The 20,251-nt window shown below is 55.9% G+C and overlaps 5 protein-coding genes across 5 annotated transcripts; 4 read left to right on the top strand and 1 right to left on the bottom strand.

Annotated features, from left to right (window-relative positions):
• Window positions 1-463: 463 nt before the first annotated feature.
• BDY24DRAFT_412004 (NYN domain-containing protein) lies at window positions 464-4,943 on the top strand (the record flags this gene model as incomplete). Its single annotated transcript, XM_076643001.1, has 14 exons — window positions 464-646; window positions 786-966; window positions 1,044-1,145; window positions 1,268-1,342; window positions 1,902-2,105; window positions 2,207-2,308; window positions 2,386-2,482; window positions 2,558-2,568; window positions 2,628-2,694; window positions 2,769-2,816; window positions 2,888-2,964; window positions 3,036-3,701; window positions 3,776-4,432; window positions 4,525-4,943. 14 exons carry the CDS (start codon window positions 464-466, stop codon window positions 4,941-4,943), a joined length of 2,889 nt encoding a protein of 962 aa, XP_076500420.1.
• Window positions 4,944-5,079: 136 nt separating this feature from the next.
• On the top strand, window positions 5,080-9,361 carry BDY24DRAFT_164264 (NYN domain-containing protein). Its single transcript, XM_076636196.1, has 10 exons — window positions 5,080-5,182; window positions 5,260-5,478; window positions 5,567-5,671; window positions 5,759-5,855; window positions 5,949-5,959; window positions 6,029-6,116; window positions 6,201-6,248; window positions 6,322-6,401; window positions 6,482-9,142; window positions 9,231-9,361. The coding sequence occupies exons 2-9, from the start codon at window positions 5,292-5,294 to the stop codon at window positions 9,070-9,072; spliced, it is 3,207 nt and encodes a 1,068-aa protein (XP_076500419.1). The 5' UTR covers window positions 5,080-5,182; window positions 5,260-5,291; the 3' UTR covers window positions 9,073-9,142; window positions 9,231-9,361.
• A 54-nt stretch (window positions 9,362-9,415) lies between these two features.
• On the bottom strand, window positions 9,416-11,992 carry BDY24DRAFT_412002 (uncharacterized protein; the record flags this gene model as incomplete). Its single annotated transcript, XM_076643000.1, has 13 exons — window positions 9,416-9,523; window positions 9,634-9,689; window positions 9,769-9,835; window positions 9,910-9,917; window positions 10,022-10,033; window positions 10,106-10,210; window positions 10,283-10,448; window positions 10,530-10,540; window positions 10,647-10,729; window positions 10,856-10,865; window positions 10,994-11,425; window positions 11,495-11,681; window positions 11,765-11,992. 13 exons carry the CDS (start codon window positions 11,990-11,992, stop codon window positions 9,416-9,418), a joined length of 1,473 nt encoding a protein of 490 aa, XP_076500418.1.
• A 279-nt stretch (window positions 11,993-12,271) lies between these two features.
• On the top strand, window positions 12,272-16,797 carry BDY24DRAFT_377228 (zinc finger MYND domain-containing protein). The gene is made up of 3 exons (XM_076638757.1): window positions 12,272-12,637; window positions 13,110-15,519; window positions 15,611-16,797. The coding sequence occupies exons 1-3, from the start codon at window positions 12,559-12,561 to the stop codon at window positions 16,503-16,505; spliced, it is 3,384 nt and encodes a 1,127-aa protein (XP_076500417.1). The 5' UTR covers window positions 12,272-12,558; the 3' UTR covers window positions 16,506-16,797.
• Window positions 16,798-16,990: 193 nt separating this feature from the next.
• BDY24DRAFT_164149 (NYN domain-containing protein) lies at window positions 16,991-20,250 on the top strand. The gene is made up of 10 exons (XM_076636194.1): window positions 16,991-17,362; window positions 17,442-17,510; window positions 17,614-17,710; window positions 17,814-17,834; window positions 17,900-17,956; window positions 18,038-18,051; window positions 18,125-18,238; window positions 18,319-18,706; window positions 18,791-18,871; window positions 18,937-20,250. Exons 1-10 carry the CDS (start codon window positions 17,131-17,133, stop codon window positions 19,979-19,981), a joined length of 2,118 nt encoding a protein of 705 aa, XP_076500416.1. The 5' UTR covers window positions 16,991-17,130; the 3' UTR covers window positions 19,982-20,250.
• The last annotated feature ends 1 nt before the right edge of the window (window position 20,251 follows it).

The following is a 20,251-nucleotide window of genomic DNA, read 5'->3' as shown; positions in this document are numbered from 1 at the left end:
CGATTTCGACGAGTCGCCCTCAACTTTCACCCCACGACTCTCTCGAATAGCTCGTTGATCTTTTTGGACTGTTCAGTACCTCAGTAGAGCTCCCAACAGTTCAAGATGGCGAGAAGTGAAGCCGTTCCAGCTTTTGAGCCCTCGAGGGCGGCGGCTTCCAAGCGATCTCTTCCCTCCGACACCAGCACTCTTCCTCGCGCCTCAAGCCCTCGGGTATGCTTTTACACCTCACAGACGCTGACTTATGCTAGTAATGCTATCTCATGAAACACCTACTCTTCGCATTCTCTCGGCAGCGAAGGCCCGTCTGCTCTCATCACGATCTGGCCCGACCTCGACGCTCCCTCGCTCCTTCTCCCCGTCCAGTTCGCCCTCCCCTCTGTCCCAACCACCTCTCACCTCCCCTCAGAACCCTTTCTTCTCCATCTCCTCCTTCTTTCATCTCTTGTTCTCTCGGCTCGGAATGTTCCTCAAGCGTTCCTTTACTCGCCGCTCAGCCCAACCAGCTTCTCCCTCCCCGTCTTCCTCTTCTCCGTCTTCACCTCCTCCAATCTTCAGCTCAAAGAGTCCCTCTCACCTGAATCACGTTCGCGGGAAGTCTCAAGCTCACCTATCCACGCCCGCTAGCAAGAGGGTTTCGATTGCTGTGAGTCTTTGAACCGACTTCCTCCTCCTCTTGCGTCTCGTCTTTGACTCACCTTTCCTCGTTCTCTGCAGGAGGATCCCGTTCCGCCACTTACTTCCCTCGCTGAGCTCGAGAGTCGCGATGGTCTCTCGCAAACCAGACCGAACTCCTCTCCTCCACCTCCTTCGACGGTCTCGCCTCCTCCTCGTCCTCCCCGCTCGACACCGTCCAGACTTCCTCGTCGACCGTGAAGGTCGCAACAGCTCCCAAACACGATTCGGTCACCCTCAGCGTCCTGAGGAAGGAGTTGGGCATCGAGCAGGTGGATCAGCGTCGATATCGTGAGTTCAAAGACTCGACGACGAGGTGGCCTTCTCCTCTCCGGATCTCACTGACCACATTCTACGTTCCGATACAGTTCGATCCCACTCCTCGAAGACTCCTATAACTTCTGAACGGATCAACGCTATCACAGAGCACGAGATGCTGGTTCAAATCTCTCACAAACGGGACGAGATGAGTGAGTCTCCATCGCGTCGCCCTTCCTTTCCTTTACTCCTCACTCTTTCTTCCAACCCTCCTCTCGTCCACCATCGATTCTCAACCTGATAGCCGACTTTTTTTTCCGTCTTTATCCTCCAGTCTACACCCGAACCCTCCCTCGGACCTTCCCCGAAACCAACTCCGTCCACGACGTCTACCACCCTTCGAACGCCAGTCGGTTCAGCGAGGGAGAGAAGGCGATGATGCTTGCGAAGGAGGCGATCTTTAGAGATCTTCTTCTGGGGAGGGAGTAGGGTTCGGGGGAGGATGAGGAGTGTTTGGGAGAGGGAGGGAGGGAGGAGGCGGTGAGTTGGGTTGATCGTTCTTTGTCGTTGATTTTCGAGATGTGCTGGTTTTTTTTGACGTAAGATCAGTCGCTTTTGAGCTTTCTGTCAACCATCGAGATCTTCCCTATCCATGGAAGGAGAGAGGACAAGCGAAACGAATCGAGAGAAGCGACGCGTTCAACGACTCTCCGCTCTTGCCTCTCCTTTTGCGCACAAATCAAATTTGCTTGCTCCTCCAATCGATTCGATAACGTCAAGATGACATCTGAATCATCCTTCCGCAAAAACCTTCCCCTCCGCCGGAACCAAAACGTTCCATTTCCCGTCCCTAAAAACAAAAGGAAGGGAAGGTCGAAGCTCATCAACGAATGTCTCCTTCCTCCCTCCCACCCATCACCCTCTCCCTCTTCCCCTCTTTTCTCCCATGGATCCGTCCAACCCCTCAGGCTCCTCTGGCAAGAGCCGTGAACAACTACTCGAAGATCAGCTAGCCTCTGAGCGACGAGAGCGTACGCTCGAACGCGAGCTCGAGAGGGCGAGGAGGGGAGGAGGGGAGGCTTCGCCGGGAGGAGGAGGAGGAGCGAGTGGACGAGTAGCGAACGGAGCGAATGGAGCTACAAAGGGTTCGGTGTTGGTCGTTTGGGATTTCGGTGAGTCCAGAGTCGTTGCCTTACCCTTGGGAGGTTATGGGCGAGAGAAAGCCATCAAAGGGAAGGAGAGCTGACCTTTCTGGTCCCTTCTTCTTCTTCAGAGAGCTGCCGACCTCCTCCTGGCACGAACGGACCTGCCTTGGTGAAGGAACTCAGACGATTCGAAAGATTCGGCGTCATTCGAAGTATCCAGATGTACGAGGGTGAGTTTGGTCGAGATTCGAAGCCTTGGGAGGGAGCTGAAGCTGACCTGACCTTTCCTTCTTCCGTCCTTCTTGAGACCCTGGAGGGCAGCTTCCTTCCGGAGAAAAGCTAAGGAGCACTCTCCTAAGCTGTGGAGTCAAGATTCAGGGCAGAGGGACTGCGAAAAGGAAGGAGTGAGTCTTCTTCTTGTCCATGCTCGCTCGAGACGCTGACTCCATCTCCTCCTCCGTTTTCTCGACTTTCTCCAGGGGTGCAGATTGTGAGTCTGTTAAACCTTGCTGATCTTCTGCTCCGATGCTGACTTAATTCTTCTCGTAGATCGTCTTATCTGCGACACCTTCGGATTCGCTCTCGACAACGAACCTCCTGCGACTGTTGTGCTTCTGTTCGTTCTCGTTCTTCTCTTTCTCTTCCTCCATCAAGCTATTCGAACTTACTTATCTTGAATGTACCTTACAGATCATCGGATACCGAGTACAGTGACATGCTTTCCTCGTTGAGAAGTCGGTGAGTTCTCGTTTCTTTCGTCCGCGTCGCTTCTTTCCCTTCCTCGAGCTGATTGTGTCTCCCTTCATCAGCGGATACAACATCATCCTGGTGGAGAGTGCGATGGCATCAGATGAGCTGAGAATGAGTGCAGCCGAGGTCTACAAATGTTGGTCCCTCCCTCCCTCCAGTTTCTTTTGTCTCGAAGCTCATCGTGTCCTCTCCTTCTTTCTTCGTCAGTCCACGACATCGTACGAGCAGCAGGAGTTGCAGCACCAACACAGGATCCCTCTCAACAGTCAACAGAGCGTCCTATCGCAAGAGCTCAGCCAACCCTCCCTCCTCAGCCCTTCGCTGCAGCCGTCGCTCGACCTCCTCCCTCCCGTCCTCAACCAGCATCAGCAGCACCTCCTACCTCTACCACTCCGATACTTCCTCCCTCGGCTCCCATTCGAACCACTCCTATCCCTCCCTCCTCAGCTCCACCAATGGCGGACTTCTCCCCTCTCATCGCTGCTCTGAAGTCTCGACCTTCCCAACCTCCTCCCCTCCGGTCCCTCGTCGGAGAGCTCGTCTTAAGGATCAACTTGAAGGCGTTCTCTATGGCTGGAACGACGACCTGCCGGGAGTACTTCGATGCTGCGAGAGCTTCGGGAGTCGTTACGATGGGAAACGGTGCGAAGGCGGGAGCGGAATGGATCGGACTCGTCGCGTCGAACTCGAGCTCGGATCCTCAACCCTCTCAGCCTCAGTCGGTCGTTCCTTCTGCTCAACACAAGTTCCAACCCCTCATCGACGTACTCAAGTCGTCCCCGTACCCTTTCCCTCTCCGAGCAAAGGTAGCAGCCGATTTGTTCCAGCTAAAGCTGGTTCCGTCCTTTTTCTCTCGCGCCGGAGTCGACAACTGTACGTTCTCTTCTTCAGTCTCGTTTTCTTTCTTCCTCGATGAACCTCAAACTGACTCGTGTCTTCTTTTACAGGGAAGGATTACGTCAACCTCGCCGTCAAGGAAGGAGTCGTCAACATAGGAGTCGGAACGCGCCTTGGGTCGGAATGGATCGCGCTCCCGAAGAGCAACGCCTCCTCCCTCCCTTCTCGAAACCCAGCACGATCCTCCACTCCCTCCTCAGCTCCCTCCACGACTGCCAAACTCATGCTCCACTCTCCCCAGGCTCGACTCCTCGTCGAAGTACTTCTTCAACTCCCAGCCGATCCTCCTCCTCACAGGAGTCGAGTCAACGACCTCATGCTCGTCGAGCAGCCCGACTTTGTCAAGTCGGCTGGGTTCGAAACCTGGGCTGACTTTGCCGTCAGTGCTAGCAAGCTCGGTTTGGTGACGCTCGGTATCACGGCGACGGCACCGTGGATTTCTCTCACCAGACACAATCCACTCGTCCTCGAGATCTCGAGGTCGCCACGTCGTCCACTCATCACCACCCCTTCCTCCGTCCCATCAACCACTCGTCGAACATACGCACCCCTCGACGATCGTCATCTAGCGGCAGCGAGCATGCTCAGGCCTCTCGTCGCCGCCATCCTCGCTCGACCCGCCTACCCTCCTCCCCTTCGATCCCTCATCATGTCGGACGTGCTGAGGAAGGATCCCCGCGTCTTTGAGTCCGTTCAAGTCTCCAACTGTCAGTACACCTATGTTTCGGCTGGAAACGATCGAGGAAAGGAGACTGACCAACCTCCTCCTCCTCCTCCTCATTTCTCTTCGACCTCACAGGGCAAGAATACGCCGCCCTCGCCGTCTCTCTCAACCTCGTCGAACTCGGAAAGACAGCCTCGTCTCCCTGGATCCGACTCGTCGCAGATCGAGCTCAGCTTCGACGAGCTCTCGCCACCAACAACTTCGACGCGTCTCCGAACCCCACCCCTTCCTCTTCTTCACCGCTACCTCCTCCTCCTCCCTCCGACGATCCCTTCACCAGCGTCTTCCCCTTTGGAATCGACGCTCCTGCTCGTCCTTCCTCTCCCGGATCGGACACCTCGGAGGTTCAGCTCCTCGACCTTCCTCCCACCTCGTCCTCGCACGATGCGATCTTCGAACAGGTCGGATTCGATTTCGGGACGGCGTCGAGCGGGGCTGCTCCGGAGGAGGCGGATGGGTGGCAGAAGGTGGTTGGGGGGAAGGGGAAGAAGTAAAGAAGAGGAGATGGAGACGTTGAAACGAGATGAGGCGGGGAGGAAGGGCAGCAGAGCAACAGAGACGCGTCGATGAACGCGTCCGGAGAGGTTCAGGAGGGGTCGGTTTGGGGAGGTATGTCTATGGATTTCTTCTTCTTCTCTCATACAAGCAGTACCCCGACGTTTGAAAGTTGAAGGAAAGGAGGTGCTAGAACGAAATCCTCGACGCGTCGAGGCGGGAACCCCGTTTCCCCCGAGTGAGTTCAATTCCAACCCTCTCCCTTCCCCTGGAGGTCAATTGACTGACTTTTTTCACTTCCCTTCGTTCAAAAAGGTGTTCCCTCTCCGACCATCATCCTCCAAAAGATGGCTTCCTCTGATCCTTCGTCGTCGTTCGCTCAGGGATCCCTCGTCGGACAGTCGAGATACGAGGAGCTGCTTGAGATGAGAGTTCGCCAACTGGAGCGGGAACTCGAGCAGGAGAGGAGACCGGGGAACAGCAGCTTGACGAGCAGCTTCCTGGAGCAGAAGGTGGCTATCTTCTGGGATTGGGGTGAGCAGCTTTTTCCTCTCCTCGCTCTTACTCGTCTCTCCGTCGTGCTCGTTCGGTTCTGACTCTCTTTTCTTCCTCTTCTCCGCAGAGAACTGTACTCCTCCCCACATCATCGACGGCTCTGCTCTCATTTCGGAGCTCAAACGTCTGGTCAGGCCGTTGGGGGTGCTCGAGCCAATTCAAGCGTATCTCGGTCAGTGCAGCCCTTCTCTTTCTTTCTCTCGTTCGTCGTGGTTTGAGCTGTGGTCTGATCGTTCTTCTTTACCCTTCGAACCTTCAGATATCCAAGCTCAACCTCCATCCGCCGCGAGGCTGCGAGGTAGCTTGGGTAGTTTGGGAGTACGCTTGCTCGATTGTCCGAGGTTGGGGAGGAAGGAGTGAGTTTCTTGCAGCTCGGCCGTCCCTCTTCTCCCCTTTCGATCGAGCTGACCGAGACCTTGTGTTTCATTCTCGTACCTTTTCTACTCCAGAGTCGCCGATCGTGAGTTTGCTTCGTCCCGCTTTGTTTTCCTCGTCGAACAGAAGCTCACTTTCGTCTCGTCCTCTTCAGACGCCATCGTTCGGGACATCAACTCTTTCGCTCGTCGCTTTCCCGTCGACGGCAGGTCGAGGTCAACTCCTCACACCGTTGTGCTGATGTAAGTACCGTCTAGATATCCGTCAAGAGTTTGCATCTTCGCCTTTTCTGACCCTCCCTCTCGCCTTCGTGTTTTCGTCTCCAGTTCAGGCGACAACGACTTCTCGCAGTTGCTTCATCAGCTCAGTGATCAGTAAGTCCTGTTCCCCCTTCTTCTGATTCGATGCTGTCATCTGAGTTGAACTGATCTCGTCTCGGATTTTCAGGGGATTCAACGTCGTGCTCATCGAGAACCCAATCGGCGCGTCGCAGGAGATGAAGTCTTCTGCTTCGATCGTTCACCAATGTTGGTCCATCTTCTTGCGGGCTAGCTTTGCTCAGTCACAAGCGTTGACTGACATTTTCTTGACGGTTGAATTTTCGCAGGGAAGGAGATCGTACGGATCGCTACCAAACCGACGACGCGACCTCTCCCTCCATCGGTTCCTCCTCCTCCTCCCTCGACGCAACCACGAGCCGCTCCTGCTCCCAACCACGGATCCAAGTTCGGACCACTCGTCGCTACTCTCGAGGGCCACCTTCGAGTTCATCCCACAAACCCTCGTCCGAGACGAGCCCTCATCGCCCCTGCCCTCCTTGCGCACTTCCCCAACGCGTACGACGTCCTCCTCGGGGAGAAGAGTTGGAAAGCCTACGCTGCTCTGGCGGAAAAGGAAGGAGTCGTCGAGCTCGGGTCACCGGGATCAGGATTCGAGTGGATCAGGCTCAAGGAGGAACCCTCGACGATGGGCGTCGCTCTGGATCGATTCCTACCGCTCGTTCAGCTCTTGGAAAGGCATGCTTCTCGTCCTCTGGATCACTCTTACGTCAAGAGAGACCTCACCTCGACCGACTTTCGTAGAGCGGGTCAAGCTTCGTGGGAGGGATATCTTCGTGCAGCCATCGCCGCGGACGTCGTCGTCGTCGGAGTCAACTCCTACGGAGTAGATTGGATCGCCCTTCGAACCTCCGTCGGAACTCAGCCCACCCTCCCTCCTTATCCTACCAGTGGATTCGCTTCTACCACCCAAGCTCGTCAGCTTGTGGAAGTCGTCCTCTCGGTTCCTTCGACTTCTCCAATTCAGTCCAGGATCAACGACATCCTCCTCGTCCGCCACCCTCGATTTCGCTCAGTCGTCGGCTTCTCCACCTGGAGTCAACTCTTCGAAAAGGCTCAGGAGAGTGGGATCGTCAAGGGTGGGATGAGCGGGTCGTCTCCGATCATGACTCTCGTGAAAGCCCATCCCCTCGTCGTCAACGTCGTCGCCGGTCGTGTGCCCGCGTCGACTCAGGCAGGCTTCGCCTCCTCCGTCCAGGCTCGTCAGCTCGTGGAGGCAATCCTCGCTTTCCCTTCGGATCCTCTTCCCCACCAGTCGGAGGTCAACGACCTTCTCCTCAAACGACACCCTCGGTTCCGCCTCGTCGCCGGATTCTCGACATGGGTGGAACTCGCTCGGAAAGCTCAGGAAAACGGGATCGTCAAGCTCAGCACCAGAGGAGCTTCGTCGTCGGTCATCGCTCTCGTTCAAGACCACCCCTTGGTCCGTAGCGTCACGGCTGAGATGGACCTCCCCTCACCGACGCCCAGAGTGGATTTAGCAACGTCGGAGTCGTCGTCGATTCTCATTCCAACCGCGACGGTCTCGGCTCCCAACCCGCCTTCGACTCCCACGTTCATCTCGAGTCTCCAAGCTCGTCAACTCGTCGAGGTCCTCCTCGATCTCCACCCCAAGCCGCTCCAGTCCCAAGTCCAGGCTTTGCTCTTCGGAGAGTGGACGAACGAGTTCCCCAGCTGGATGGAGCTTACCCGACGGGCTGAAGAGAATGGATTGGTCGAAGTCGGCTACAGCACCTCGTCGCCTACCATCTCCCTCGTTCACAATCACCCGTTGGTGGTCGGAGTTTCGGCTCGTCGAGCGATGGACGCGTCGAGGTCGCTCTTCTCATCCTCAATTCCTCCAAAGTCCCTTCAACCCATCCCCCGCTCTCCCTCCGCCTCTTCGACTCCTCTCATCCTCTCTCTCACACCTCATCAGCAGAGAATCTTCCTCCCTCTCATCAAAACCCTTCGTGCCAACCCTCTCTTACGACCTCTCCGAGCCAAGGTCGCATTCGATCTCAAGAACGGATTCTCGAAGGTGTATTCGGATGCTGGGGTGTCAGGATGGATGGGATACTCGGAGTTGGCTTCGAGAGCGGGAGTGGTGGAGTTGGGAGTAGGAGCGGTGTTGGGAAGTGAGTGGGTTTCCTTGAGAGAGAAGCACCGGGCTGTACCTCCTCTCTCAACGGCGACGACGGGGCGCAACGGAACCCCATCGACCTCGTCGGTACCGCAAACTCGGAATGTCGTCCATGGAGGAGGAAACACCATCGTCCGCTCGGATCCAGCTCTAGGCCAACAGCTCAATCTCAGTCCGGACGCGTCCTCGGACTTCCCAATCACCCCCACCATCACAACTCCCTCCTCCTTCCTTCCCTCGACCCCACAACTCGATCAGACTTCTCCCTCCAGCGACCGAGCTGTCGAGGACCTCGGATCCTGGAGCGCACAAGTCCCAGGCGCGTTCGTCGTTGAGGGAAACATCGGCCCCTCGTCGGATCCTCCTCTTCGTCCATCAACCTCGACCCTCGTTACCTCTTCATCGGATGCAGGACAGACCTCGCCTCCAGTCGTCTCGGACCATCTCTCGCCTTCCCTCAACGGATTCGAGAGCGGCGACCCTTTGTCCTCAGCCAGGATCGTCGAGGACGACGGGACCACCTCAGAGGCCCTCCTCGACCTTCTCTCTCGCCGCCCCTTCCTTCGTTCGTCCACGGTAGAGATCAACACCCCTGTCGTCGACCATCTTCCCTCTTCCACGTCCTCCTTCGTCGTCGAAAGGACCCAGGTCGCGTCGGAGCCAGGACGAGGAGGATTCTTCTCTCGGATCTTCGGGAGTAGGACGAACAGTAGTAGCAGCAGTGGTCGAGGAGATTAGGAAGTGTGAGATCTGTTGGGGTAGAAGCATGGAGCGGAAGGGGATGAGTGGGATGAAGAGGAAGAGATCGGTGAGTGCTTCTTTTCGACGTATCTGTCGACGATCTGCGCCTCTGAAGCAAACGTCCGCTGACGTGCATCTTGCTCATCTTTGATTAGATAGTTTGTAGATATCTGTGATCGAAGCACGAGGTTTCGAGGGTCATCGTGAATCTAATCGAAGAGGAAGAGAAGTCGAACGAATCTTCGTCCCTTCGTCCCCTCGCTGCTGCTGAGGTGGAGCTCAGGCCTCGTTCTCTCTTTTCGAAATGTAAGCTGAGAACTCCACGCGAAATTGAAATCGTCTAAGTAAGTCTGGGATGGATCTCTCCCTCGACGACCTCTCCGTTCTTCTGCGCCGACGGCGTCGATCCGAAGCCTTCCAAGTCCTCGTAGAACTCGGGAGTCATGCCCTGATCGGTTCGAAATAGAATTGGAAAGAGATAAATGATCAGCACGAGCGAGACGGAAAGAGGAAGGGTGTTCGAGAAGACAGAGAAGAAAGAGAGAGAAAGCGACCCACGGCCAACCGGCGGTCCTCCTCGTTGAAGGGTCCCTTGACCTTTCCTCGGAAGTTTTCTAGAGAGTTGAAAGACAATTAAAACGTAAGGTGAGGATTTGGGACTGAAAGGACGAGAGGGGAAGAAGGAGGACGAACGTTGAACCTCTGCTCGGAAGGTTGGGATCGGCTCGACTCCTTCGTTCTTGCAGACCCAGGTGAACCACTGAAAAGCGGGAAAAGAATAACAGGGTCAGCTCCCGAGACCAGATGAACGAAAGAGGAAAGATGGAAGCTGACCTTGTGGCCTGGGGTAGCAGGAAGAGGAGGAAGAGAGGGACGAGAGAAACGGGGAGGAGGAATGGTCAGAGCTCGAGAGAGGGAACACGAGAGGGAGGAAAGAAAGACAAACCAGCAGTAACGTCTGTGGAAAAGGTGATGGATGTCGAATATCAGTTGACAGCTTGAGGGAAGAAGAGGAGGGGAAGGAACGAACGAGTGACTTCGTCCGAGTGAATCACGACCAACGCATCGACAGCCTCGAGGTCTCCAGCCTTCTTGAACTTCTCGATCGTGATAGGGTTGACGTCTAATCCTCGAGCTGGACGAAAGGACGTAAAGCAATCGGGTCAGCTCTTGAAACGAGAGAAAGAACGAATGAAACGCGTCTGACCTTCGTGCACCATGTGAATGATACACAACCGAGACCTCAAGGAATGATTTGTATCCCTCGCACTGTCCCAGAGACCAGCATGTACTGCGTGATCACCGTACTTGATCCCTCGTTTGTGCAGCAGGTCAACGAGTAAGCTGAAATGCTTCGCTTCGTCCTCAGCGACCTTGTTTGGGAGAGAAGAGTCAGAAAGAGTTTAGCAAGGCGAAGGGAGTGAGCTCGAAGAATGATAGGAGAGGAAACTAACCTTAGCCCAGTCTGATCGAAGAACGGTTGGAAGAATAGTGGAGAAAGAAGGGAGAAGAAAGAAGAAAGAAGTCAATCATCAAGACGCGTCGAAAGATGCGATTTGGAGACGACTGACCGAGATAGAACTCGTTGGGAAGGTGTTGACCGTTGATCTCAGTTACGGCGAATCGAACAATGACATCCCATGCGAGGTCGATGCTAAGAAGGACGACGAACACGATCAAAAAGGAGACGAGGGGGGTCAGTCGTCTCGCCCGTCGGGCTGCATCAAAATCGCCGCATCCGAGCGCCCAGAACAAGTAATAAGAAGGTAAATGTACTCACGCCCACTGCTCTGAGGGAAAAGAAGAAGCGAAAGCAGAGAAGTCAGTCCTCGAGTCGCGTCCAAATCGACGACTCGTTCTCGCCTGCCAACCGGAAGCGCTGCCTCCTGGACGGGAACAGAAAGAAATCGAAGCTCACCTATATTCGCCAAAGCATGCAGCATCAACCCTCTCGACTTCTCGTTCCCACCCTTCCCTCTCCGCGCCATCTTTCCAGGCTCTCTCGTCCCTCCGGTGCTTTCCTCCCTCGGAGGCGTCTCATCCCCAACTTCCTTCGCAGCCCAGATCGCCTCTTCCCGAGTAACGAGGGGCACGTTGGGAGGCTGCGCTCGTAGGAAGGCAAGGGCTGAACGCGTGTAGGAAACTTTGAGGGACGGCGACGCGGTTTTTAGAATAAGGAGAGCGTAGGTGAGGAGGGTTGTTGGGAGAGCTTGCGAGGGAAGAGCGGGAGATGCTGGTGGCGAAGAGGGATCCGTAGCAATTTGAAGAGATGCGAGAGAAGGAGGTTCGGTTGTTGATGTAGGAGGAAGAGGGTCGTGAAGGTGGGCTGGAGGAGTGATGTCGGCGAAGGCTGAACGAAACGAGAACGAGATCAGATCGCCTGCTATCGAAGACAGATCGAGGCAGATAACAAGCATACCTTCTGATATAGGTTCGAACTTTACGACCTCCCAACCCTCCTCTCCAGTTTTGCCAGGACTCTCGACCCAAACCCACTCGTCTGCCCTCACCTCGACTTGGAAAGTACAGAGTCGCATTCCAGTCTCGCTGTCGCCCGTCTTGATGTTGAACTCGTACTGATGCCACGGACAGATGACTACCATGTCCTGGAGTAAGCGAGTATGAAGATATATCAGTAAAACAACAGTAGAGAGAAAGAGGGAAAAGACGAGAGAACGAATCGACGGACCTCGATTTCAGCCGCTCCCAAATCGGCTCCCAGATGAGGACACGTCGCTTCCATAGCGTAGTATTCAGGCTTGGAGGACGGAAGAAGAGGTGTTGGGGAAGCTAGACGGAAGAGGAGGAGTTTGTAGGATTCGTGAAGAGGGTTTGAAGGAGGGTAACGGTGAAAGAGAAGGGAATGGCGAGTGTGAGAGAGAAGTCTCGAGAGAGGAGCGACAGGAAGGAACTTCATCGTTCGTGGATAGCTCAGGTATTAGAAGATTCCTCTAGGGGTAGAAGGGCGAGAGGGATCTGGTTCGAAGAGAGGAGGTAGTCGACGTTTGAAGGAAAAGGAGGAAGAGGAGGGGAAGGGAAGGTCGACCGAGCTCAACTTTCTTTCCTTCCTTCACTTGACAACCAACTTCACGAGCGATCTGACGCGCCCCAAGAGATATAATAGACACTCAAGGTAGCTCAGAAGATTTCTTGGACCCCCATCTTTCCATTTATCTACTTTTCGGGAAGTATGATAATTTTAGTAAGCCGAAGGGAAGGGTCAAGTGTCGGCCCCTTGACCTTCGAGCGACGGCGAGCTCTCGCTTTCAACCCAACACCACCACCTCCTGCCCTTCCCCTCTCATCCTTCTTCGCCTCCCCTCGACACCAGAAACCCGTCCAGCCTCTCAAGAGAGACCTACAAAGACCTCGACTCTTTCACCGCCTCGGGAACATCTTTCAAAGAGACGGCCCCTTCGCCTTCCATCGCTCCCTCCCCCACCTCCTCCTCGATTCCTCCTCTTCGCCAACCTCCTCTCCAGCATGCGAGACTCGAACAACTGCTTCCCTTCCAGCAACAGGGCGAGTGTGGTTATTACGTCGTCTCTATATGATCGAAGAGGTGAGTTCTTTCAGAGCAGGAGGCACAGGTGGAGAGAGAGGGAGGAAGGGTCTGGTTTGTGGTCGGACGAGCTTGTTTGGGTGCTCGTTTCCGCTCAGTTCTCGTATCTGGAGGATTGATCAAATCCTCGGCGATACTGTGTGGACTTGCAGACGAGTCTCTGTCCAAGAATCTTACGTCTCGATGCTCTAGACGGCGAGGGAAGGCTGGTGGAGCGAGGGAGGAGGGGAAGGGAAGGAGCGTCGTTCGTCGAGAGATGCGAGCTCGCTTGGGAACCCTTCCAAGGGAGCAGGATCCTTCCTTCAAGAAATCCTTCTTTATCTTCTCGACGAGATCCTGCTCCAATGCACCTCTCTACATTCTTTCTTTCGTCCTGCGTCGTACTCGTTCACATCAGTGGCTGACTCTCATCCCTCTCTTTGGTGCCTTTCCCTTCCCTCCTTTCCCTTCCCTCCTGTCCCTCCTTATCAAGCCCTCGATACCACCTCAGCTCTCCCCTTACTCAACTCCCTCACCCATCTCACCTACCTCACTTCTACCTCCCCTCGAATTCGAGAAATCCTCACCCTCGACGGAGGTCTCGAACGTCTCCTTCACATCCTCCGGAACTCATCCATCCCTCGCCCACCTCCGCCGCCACCAGATATCTACGGACTCTCCATCTCCCCAGCCATCCCAGCCTCGACAGGTCTCCTCTCAGCGGACAGAGCTATCGCTTACAGGTTCTCGCTCGCTTTCCAATGCGTCTCAAACGTAGGAGTCAGAGGAAGCGAGCAGATCAGGACCAGGGTCGTTCAAGCGGGAGTCCTCGACGTCGTCGCTCAGGTCTTGGAAGTCTGGTTGAGGTCGAGAGGGCTGAGTACGGAAGCAGGATCGACAGGGATGCCTGGGGCAGGAGGTGCGAGCTCTGGCTCGAGGAGAGATCACACGTCCAGGAGGAGAGCACTCGCCGTTCCCGACGCCAGGGCTCCTCCTCCTCCTCCCTCGACAACAGTCGAGGCCATTCCTTCCGTCGTCGCTCCTCCTCCTTCCCCGGTCGCCATTATCCCTTCACGAGCCACTCCCACACCACTACCAACTCGAACTCAACTTCAAACCGTCACAGCTCCATCTCAACCTTCGGCTGTTCCACCTCCCACCTCGTCGGATCCGGTCTCGACAGAACCTTCCTCCTCGACGTCGTCATCGGTCGCCGTCGCCCCTCGTCCAACAGCTTACTCGTTAGCTCCCGGATCCGTACCTACCTCGGGAGACGAGGAAGCAGAGATGAACGACGGAGAGAGCGGAACTGGAAACGAAGTTCGAGACGAAGACGACGACGAGATGGACGTTGACCACGCTCTCTCCGTCCTCCAAAACATCGCCGTCGCCATGTCGGATACCGAAACCGGACGACTCGCAGAGTTAGCTTCAGCTTCCCTACAAGCGATGGCGACAGGAGGAGAATTCGACCCCTCGATGGCCGACCGAGCAAGGAGGAGAATCGAGGAAATCCAGGCGACGCGAGCTTCGTCGAGCAGTCCGTCGGATCCTACTCCCCGAACCGCCGATTCTCAGCTCCCCATCTCTATTCCTCCTCGCCGACCTTCTCCCACTCGAACCTCCAGCGTCAGCACCGACAACTCTGTCGATTCATCCACCAACGCCGTCGCGTCCTCCTCCAACCTCAACCCGTCCTCCCTCTCCCGTGCTCGCCCAGTTCTCAGGCAAGTCTCCAGCAGCGGTCAAATCAGCGGAACCAGCTCTCCAGGAGCCAGCAACGTCTCGACGCCCATGGGGACTCCGACGGGGACGAACGCTCGAGAACGAAGCGGGACGCTCCTCGGTCGACCAGCTCCTCATCTCGCCGCCGCTCGTCGTCGGAATCGTCGAGGAGATCGAGCCGCCAGTGGGAACGAGAGTGGAACAACAGGAGGAGAGGATGACGAGACGGTTGACGGAGATCATGGAGGAGAGGATGGAGACGAGGAGAGGGCTCCAGCTCAGCAGAACGAGACCTCTCCGTCGATGGGAATCGAGGTCGGAATCGTCGAAGGAGAGGACAGCGCTACGGACATCGAGGCTCACCTCGACCAACTCGAAGGAAACGTCGATCTACAGATGGGAGCACCACCAGGAGCTCCAGGAGCCGTGACTCCCAGGACAGCAGCCGACGCTACTCCGAGACAAGCCTTCCTCCCTCTCGATGCGACTCCCGGCGGTGTGGGAGTCGGTGCGACTCCAGCAGCAGCACGAGGAGAGCTTCCAGCAGGACCAGCACCTACACCACCAACGGTACGAATCCAAGGAGGACTCTTCCCTCCAGCCAACCTCATGGCCGCTCCTCCCGCCATCGTCGCTCTCGCCACCGCTCAAGCAACTCAACGAACGCTTCGAGACCTCTCGCTCGAAGGGAACGTCATGACTCCCAGCGAAACCACCTACCGAGACGACGACATTCTCCTCTCCCTCCAACTCCTCGCCTACCTCTCCAAATACCCTCACGTCCGTCAAGCTTTCCATCGTCCTCGAGAACCCTTCCATCCCAACCTCAACCTCGACGTCCAACCCGGCGACCCTCCTCTCCCGATGCGACCAGCACTCTCTACCACTCCCAACATCTTCTCTCTCGTCGAACGTTTCACCTTCAGGCCCTCCCCGACGGATCCAACCATCCCTCAACTCCCAGAGGAGATCGTCTACTGGGCAGGAGTGATCATGCGGAACGCTTGCAGGAAGGACGAGTCGAGAGGAGGGATCAGGCAGTGTGCGAACATGACGTGCGGGAAGTGGGAGACGTTGCCGAGGCAGTTTGCGAAGTGTAGGAGGTGTAGGAAGGCGAAGTACTGCTCGAAGGATTGTCAGAGCAAGGCTTGGTCGGAAGGACATCGATTCTGGTGCTCGTGAGTATGGTTCTCTCATTCTCGTCTTCTTCCTCGTCTTTCGAACTTTGACTGACTCTTTCTCTTTCTCTTCCTTTCCCTTCCTTTCCAGTCAACGAGGCGAAGGAGAAGGCTCGCACGGCGATGCGTCGAATCCCTCCTCAATCGCGTCTGGAACTCCCAACCCAGCCGCCGGTCCAGCTCCTCCACCTCCACCTCCTCCGGCCGACACAGACGGTCTTCCTCAACCTCCCCATCACCACCACCATCATCATCATCACAACCCTCCTCCAGCTCAACCTCGAGCACCTACCGATCCAGCTCTGCGTCGACAAGTTCAAGACGCTCTCGCCAACAGAGCTCCAGGATCCCTTGTTCGACCACGCGTCCCTCCTCCCGTCGTCGAACCTGATATCCGAAGGCGGCAGGAGTTCAGAAACCCTATGATGCCCATCGGACGAGCGACTGCCGAGCCGATGGACGTCGATGAAGAACCCGCTCCTCCTCCTCCTCCTCGACCCTCGCCGTTGGCGATCCCAACCGTCGTCGAACCCCGTCGCTCCTCCTGGGGATGGTTAGGATCCAATCCCGACCCGTCCAACCCTTCCAACCCTTCCGCTGCTGGTCCCTCCAACGCTGGACCTTCCACCTCAAACCTTCGACGACGAGGCGACTCTCCTTCGCCATCCGGTCGACACTCCCCTCTGCCTTCCAACGATCCCTCTCCCACCTCTCGATCTTCCATCCTCGCTCCAGCCGGAGGAGCTCTCGCTAGAGCTTTCAACTTCGCCGTTCCGAGACTGAACCTCGGTGGAGGTGGAGGAGGAGAGGCAGGACCGTCGTTGAGTCCTTCGACGGCGAGGGAGGGTGGATCTGGGTCTGGTGGATCTGGAGGAGAGGAAAGAACGAGGCGAGGGTTCTTTCGAGGGTTGAGTGGTGGGTCGAATGGGAGCGGAGAGGAGAGCAGGCCGAGAAGAGGGTCGTCGGGAGGGGATATGGATATCTAGGCGACGCGTCTTCCTTCCTTTCTTGGTCTTTTCTTTTCTTGGATCCCCTTCTTATTTTCTATTTCTCGCTCGTCTACAAGACGATACTCTTGTGTCTACCTTTGTTTTGTCGCCGTTTCCTTCCTCTCTTGTGTTCGTCGTTCTTCTCAAACCATCCCCCTCACGCGTTTCCTTCTCTCCTCTTTTTACGTCTCACGCCGCTACACGTTTCTCTTTTTCTTTCTCCTCTCTTACTTGTTACCTCTTCTCTTTTTTTATTTTTACGTTCTCTCTTATTCACTCTTTTCTTCTATAGCTTTCCTCGTCGGTGAGAGAGGAAAGGCGCTTCACCGAAGTCTCGAAGCTGAGAGCAAGCTCGACGTCGTCAGAGCCATCTTCCCTTTGGTTCCTCCATTGACAAGTTCTAGACTTTCCCAGTCCCGTGAGTTCACTTTCTCTTACATCTAGATAGTTCCTTCTGATCATGAAGAAAGACGGGAAGAAGGAAAAGAAGGCGCGTCGACTGGGCTGCGTCGAAACCGAGCTTTCAGATCGCCACTTTCTCCCTCCTCCTTCTTCCTCTCACCACCACCCACCTTCCCCCCTCCCCCCACTTTCTTCTCCCACCCTCGCTCACCCCTCTCGCATGGCACAAGACCTCGAAGGCACCTTGGACTCTGCTACTGTCGGTATCACTCGAGAAGCTCTACTGGAGAAGGAGCTAGCATGGGAGAAGGAGAAGTCAGCCCTGCTCTCAGCCGCCTGGGACAGAGAACGAGAGCTCCTCATCCGTCCCTTCAAGGCTGAGGAATCCAACAGTGTGGCGATCTTCTGGGATTTCGAGAACTGCTCGCCTCCGTTGACTACCAATCCTTCAGGTCAGTCGATCGATCGGTTCGAGAGGAAACGAAGAGAAAGTGAGCTCGAGATCTAACCTGCCCTTCCCTTCTCTTTCAGCTCTCATCAAGCATCTTCGAACGGTATTCCAACCCTATGGCCCCATAGTGTTCATTAGATGCTACCAAGGTGAGGTTTGCTTTGCGAACGTGCTTGTAGATCGGTTGATTGGAAAGGACGAAGCTCACTCCCTTCCCTTCCCTTCCCTTCCCTTCCTTATTTCCTCCTTCAGATGTCGCCTCGCAACCCGTCTTTGCAGCCAACCTGAGATCAGGTCTGGAGGCATGTGGCGTAGAGGTCAGAGATTGTGGGAGATGGGGCAGGAAGGAGTGAGTCTATCGACCAGCTTCGACGGAAGGAGATCGTTAGCTCCGAGCTGACCTTTCGTCCATTCTTTTTCCCTCCCTTCGTTGTCGTCTCACTCCTACTCAGTGTCGCTGATCATCACATCATGTGAGTGTACTCTTTCGAAATTTACTTCGATCTCCTACGCTCACCCTTCCGTCTTCCTTCTTCAGGGCGGACATGTTGCTTCACGCCATCGACACCCCTGCTCCCTCTACCATAGTCCTCATGTGCGTTTTTCCTTCCGTGCGAGTGCGACTTCTCAGTTTAGAGTGGATGATCCCTGACTTTGATCTCTTCCTCGATCGCAGATCCGGAGACAAAGGCGAGATCGCACGACGGTCGGACGCTCGCCGTCAGAAACTCATCTCCCTTTCGATTGTTTCTTCTTTCCTCAGACTTCTCGTATCTCCTCTCCAACCTCAGGAACCGGACGTACAACACCATCCTGGTCGAGAACCCGGTTGGAGCAGCTGAAGAGCTGAAATCCGCTGCTAACAAGGTCTTGAAATGTGCGTCGCTGCTCTTCCTCTCCTTCTCTTCCCTTGCCTTCGTTCCGTTTCTGACGAGTCTTTCCACTTTTCCTCTCCAGGGAAAGATCTTCTCGCAGCTGCAGGTGGGAGTAAAATCCCTCTGTCGTCCGTCCCAGGTCCCGAAGCGACAGCCAACACCCCTCGTCGACCTCGAGCGAACTCGGATCCGGAATCCATGTCTCCAGCCACCAAGGCTCTCGTCGGGAAACCAGCCTTCTTCAACTCACCAGCAGCGAAGACTCCTTCGAAGTCGTACGGATCCTACGCCACCACCACTCCCAGCAAGTCGTCTTCGACCGTCTCGCCCAAACCTCGATCCTTCTTCCGTCCTCTCGTCGAGGTCCTCGAGGCGAGGCCGTCGTTCCCTCCTCCTCTCAGGTCGTTCGTCTCGCCGCTTGTTACCCAGCACACGGCTTCTGCCTTCACAATGGTTGGAGTCAGCACTTGGTGAGTCTTTGACCGCTTTCCAAGTACAACTATGCTCTCAAACGTCTGACTGGTTCGGCTCTCTTTCGCTCTGACGATCTCCAGGAAAGAGTACGTCGATACCGCCGTCGCTAGCGGAGTTGTTACTGTCGGAAGCGGTGACAAGTTGGGAATGGAGTGGATCTCGTAAGTTTTCATTACTGAGCCTCCTCTCGAACTCCAACTCTGACTCCCTCTTCTTGATCGTTCAGGCTCGCACGCGTCGACAAGACCCTCAAAACTCCTCGACCTCTCGACCCCACCTCCTCCTCTCTCGCCTCCCCCTCTTCGTCCGGAACTCCTCGAAAACATCTCATCACTGCTCTCCTCGGATCCACTCCCAAACGAGATCTTCCCCAGCACGAAATCTTCGCCCCGCTCATCGACCTTCTCTCCTCCCTCCCGTCCGATCCTCCTCCCCTCCGCTTCATCGCCAGCGCTCTCCTCTCTGCCAAACAACCCGATCTCGTCGCTCAGTTTGGATGGAAGAACATCGTCGCCAAAGCCCAGGAGCTAGGACTCGTCGAGCTGGGAGGAGGAGTGAACGTTGGAGACGGCCGAGCCGAGTGGATCGCCCTTCGACCCGCTTACAGGAAGGATCCTTCGAACGAGGTCGACAAGACCATCCCACCCTTCAACGATCACACGGCCGATCTCTTCGAACCCCTTATTAACCTCCTCAACTCCCTCCCAACCCCTTCGGATCCTACCAAAATCCCAGCCGCCTCGAGAGCCAGACTCGCTGCTCAACTGAACGAGACCAACCCGGACGCGTTCGCCAACGTCGCAGCGAAGGATACGGCTCACTTCTTCGAGCTCGCAAAGAGGATGGGAGTCGTTCGACTTGGGTTTGGGAAGGAGCCTGGGTCGGAATGGTGTGCCTTGAGGAGGGAGTATCGGAAGGTGAAGGAGGTCGGAGGAGCGTCGTCGTCGCCGGTTTCGACGCCAACTCGAACCAAGTCTGGAAGCGAGGATCCAATCGTCGCGGTTCCAGCAACACCGTTCCAACCTGAGGTGACGACGGATCCTCTGGCCAACCTCTTCAGCCGAAGCCTCAGCCTCAACGACGGGAGCAGCAGCCCGACGGCGGGAAGGAAGCTCTCGCCTCTCCCGTCGAGGATGAGTTCGACTCTCTCACAGAGCGCCGTCGTCGGAGAGACTTCAGGAGGATCGTCGTCGAAGGTGGAGGAGGAGGAAGAATCAGAGTCGTCTTCGGAGGAGTCGTCGGAGGATGAGAAGGAGTCGGAGGACGAGTAAGGGGCTTCGTAGTAGCTACTTGGTAGACAGAGATGCAGACACGATAGTTTTAATGTGGTCGAGGACTTCAGAACCTGAGCTGGGTTGATGCGAGAGGAAAGACGAGCGCGATGGAGGATGTGACGGGCGAGGGATCCTGGAGAGTTTGAGATCCCATTGAAGGCCGTTGAGAAGGCGATGTGGGTGAAGGGAGTAGAATCGAAGGGATAGATTAGAGAGGTGAGGACGGTCGGGAGGAAGGCAAGGCGGTTTGGAGGAAAGGGGACAAGA

This window comes from Mrakia frigida (assembly GCF_051309035.1).
Source record: "Mrakia frigida strain ATCC 22029 unplaced genomic scaffold BDY24scaffold_3, whole genome shotgun sequence".
In the NCBI taxonomy this organism is placed as follows: Eukaryota; Fungi; Basidiomycota; class Tremellomycetes; order Cystofilobasidiales; family Mrakiaceae; genus Mrakia; species Mrakia frigida.
Note: the sequence above shows the minus strand (reverse complement) of the source record. Positions and strands in the feature narration are given on the sequence as shown.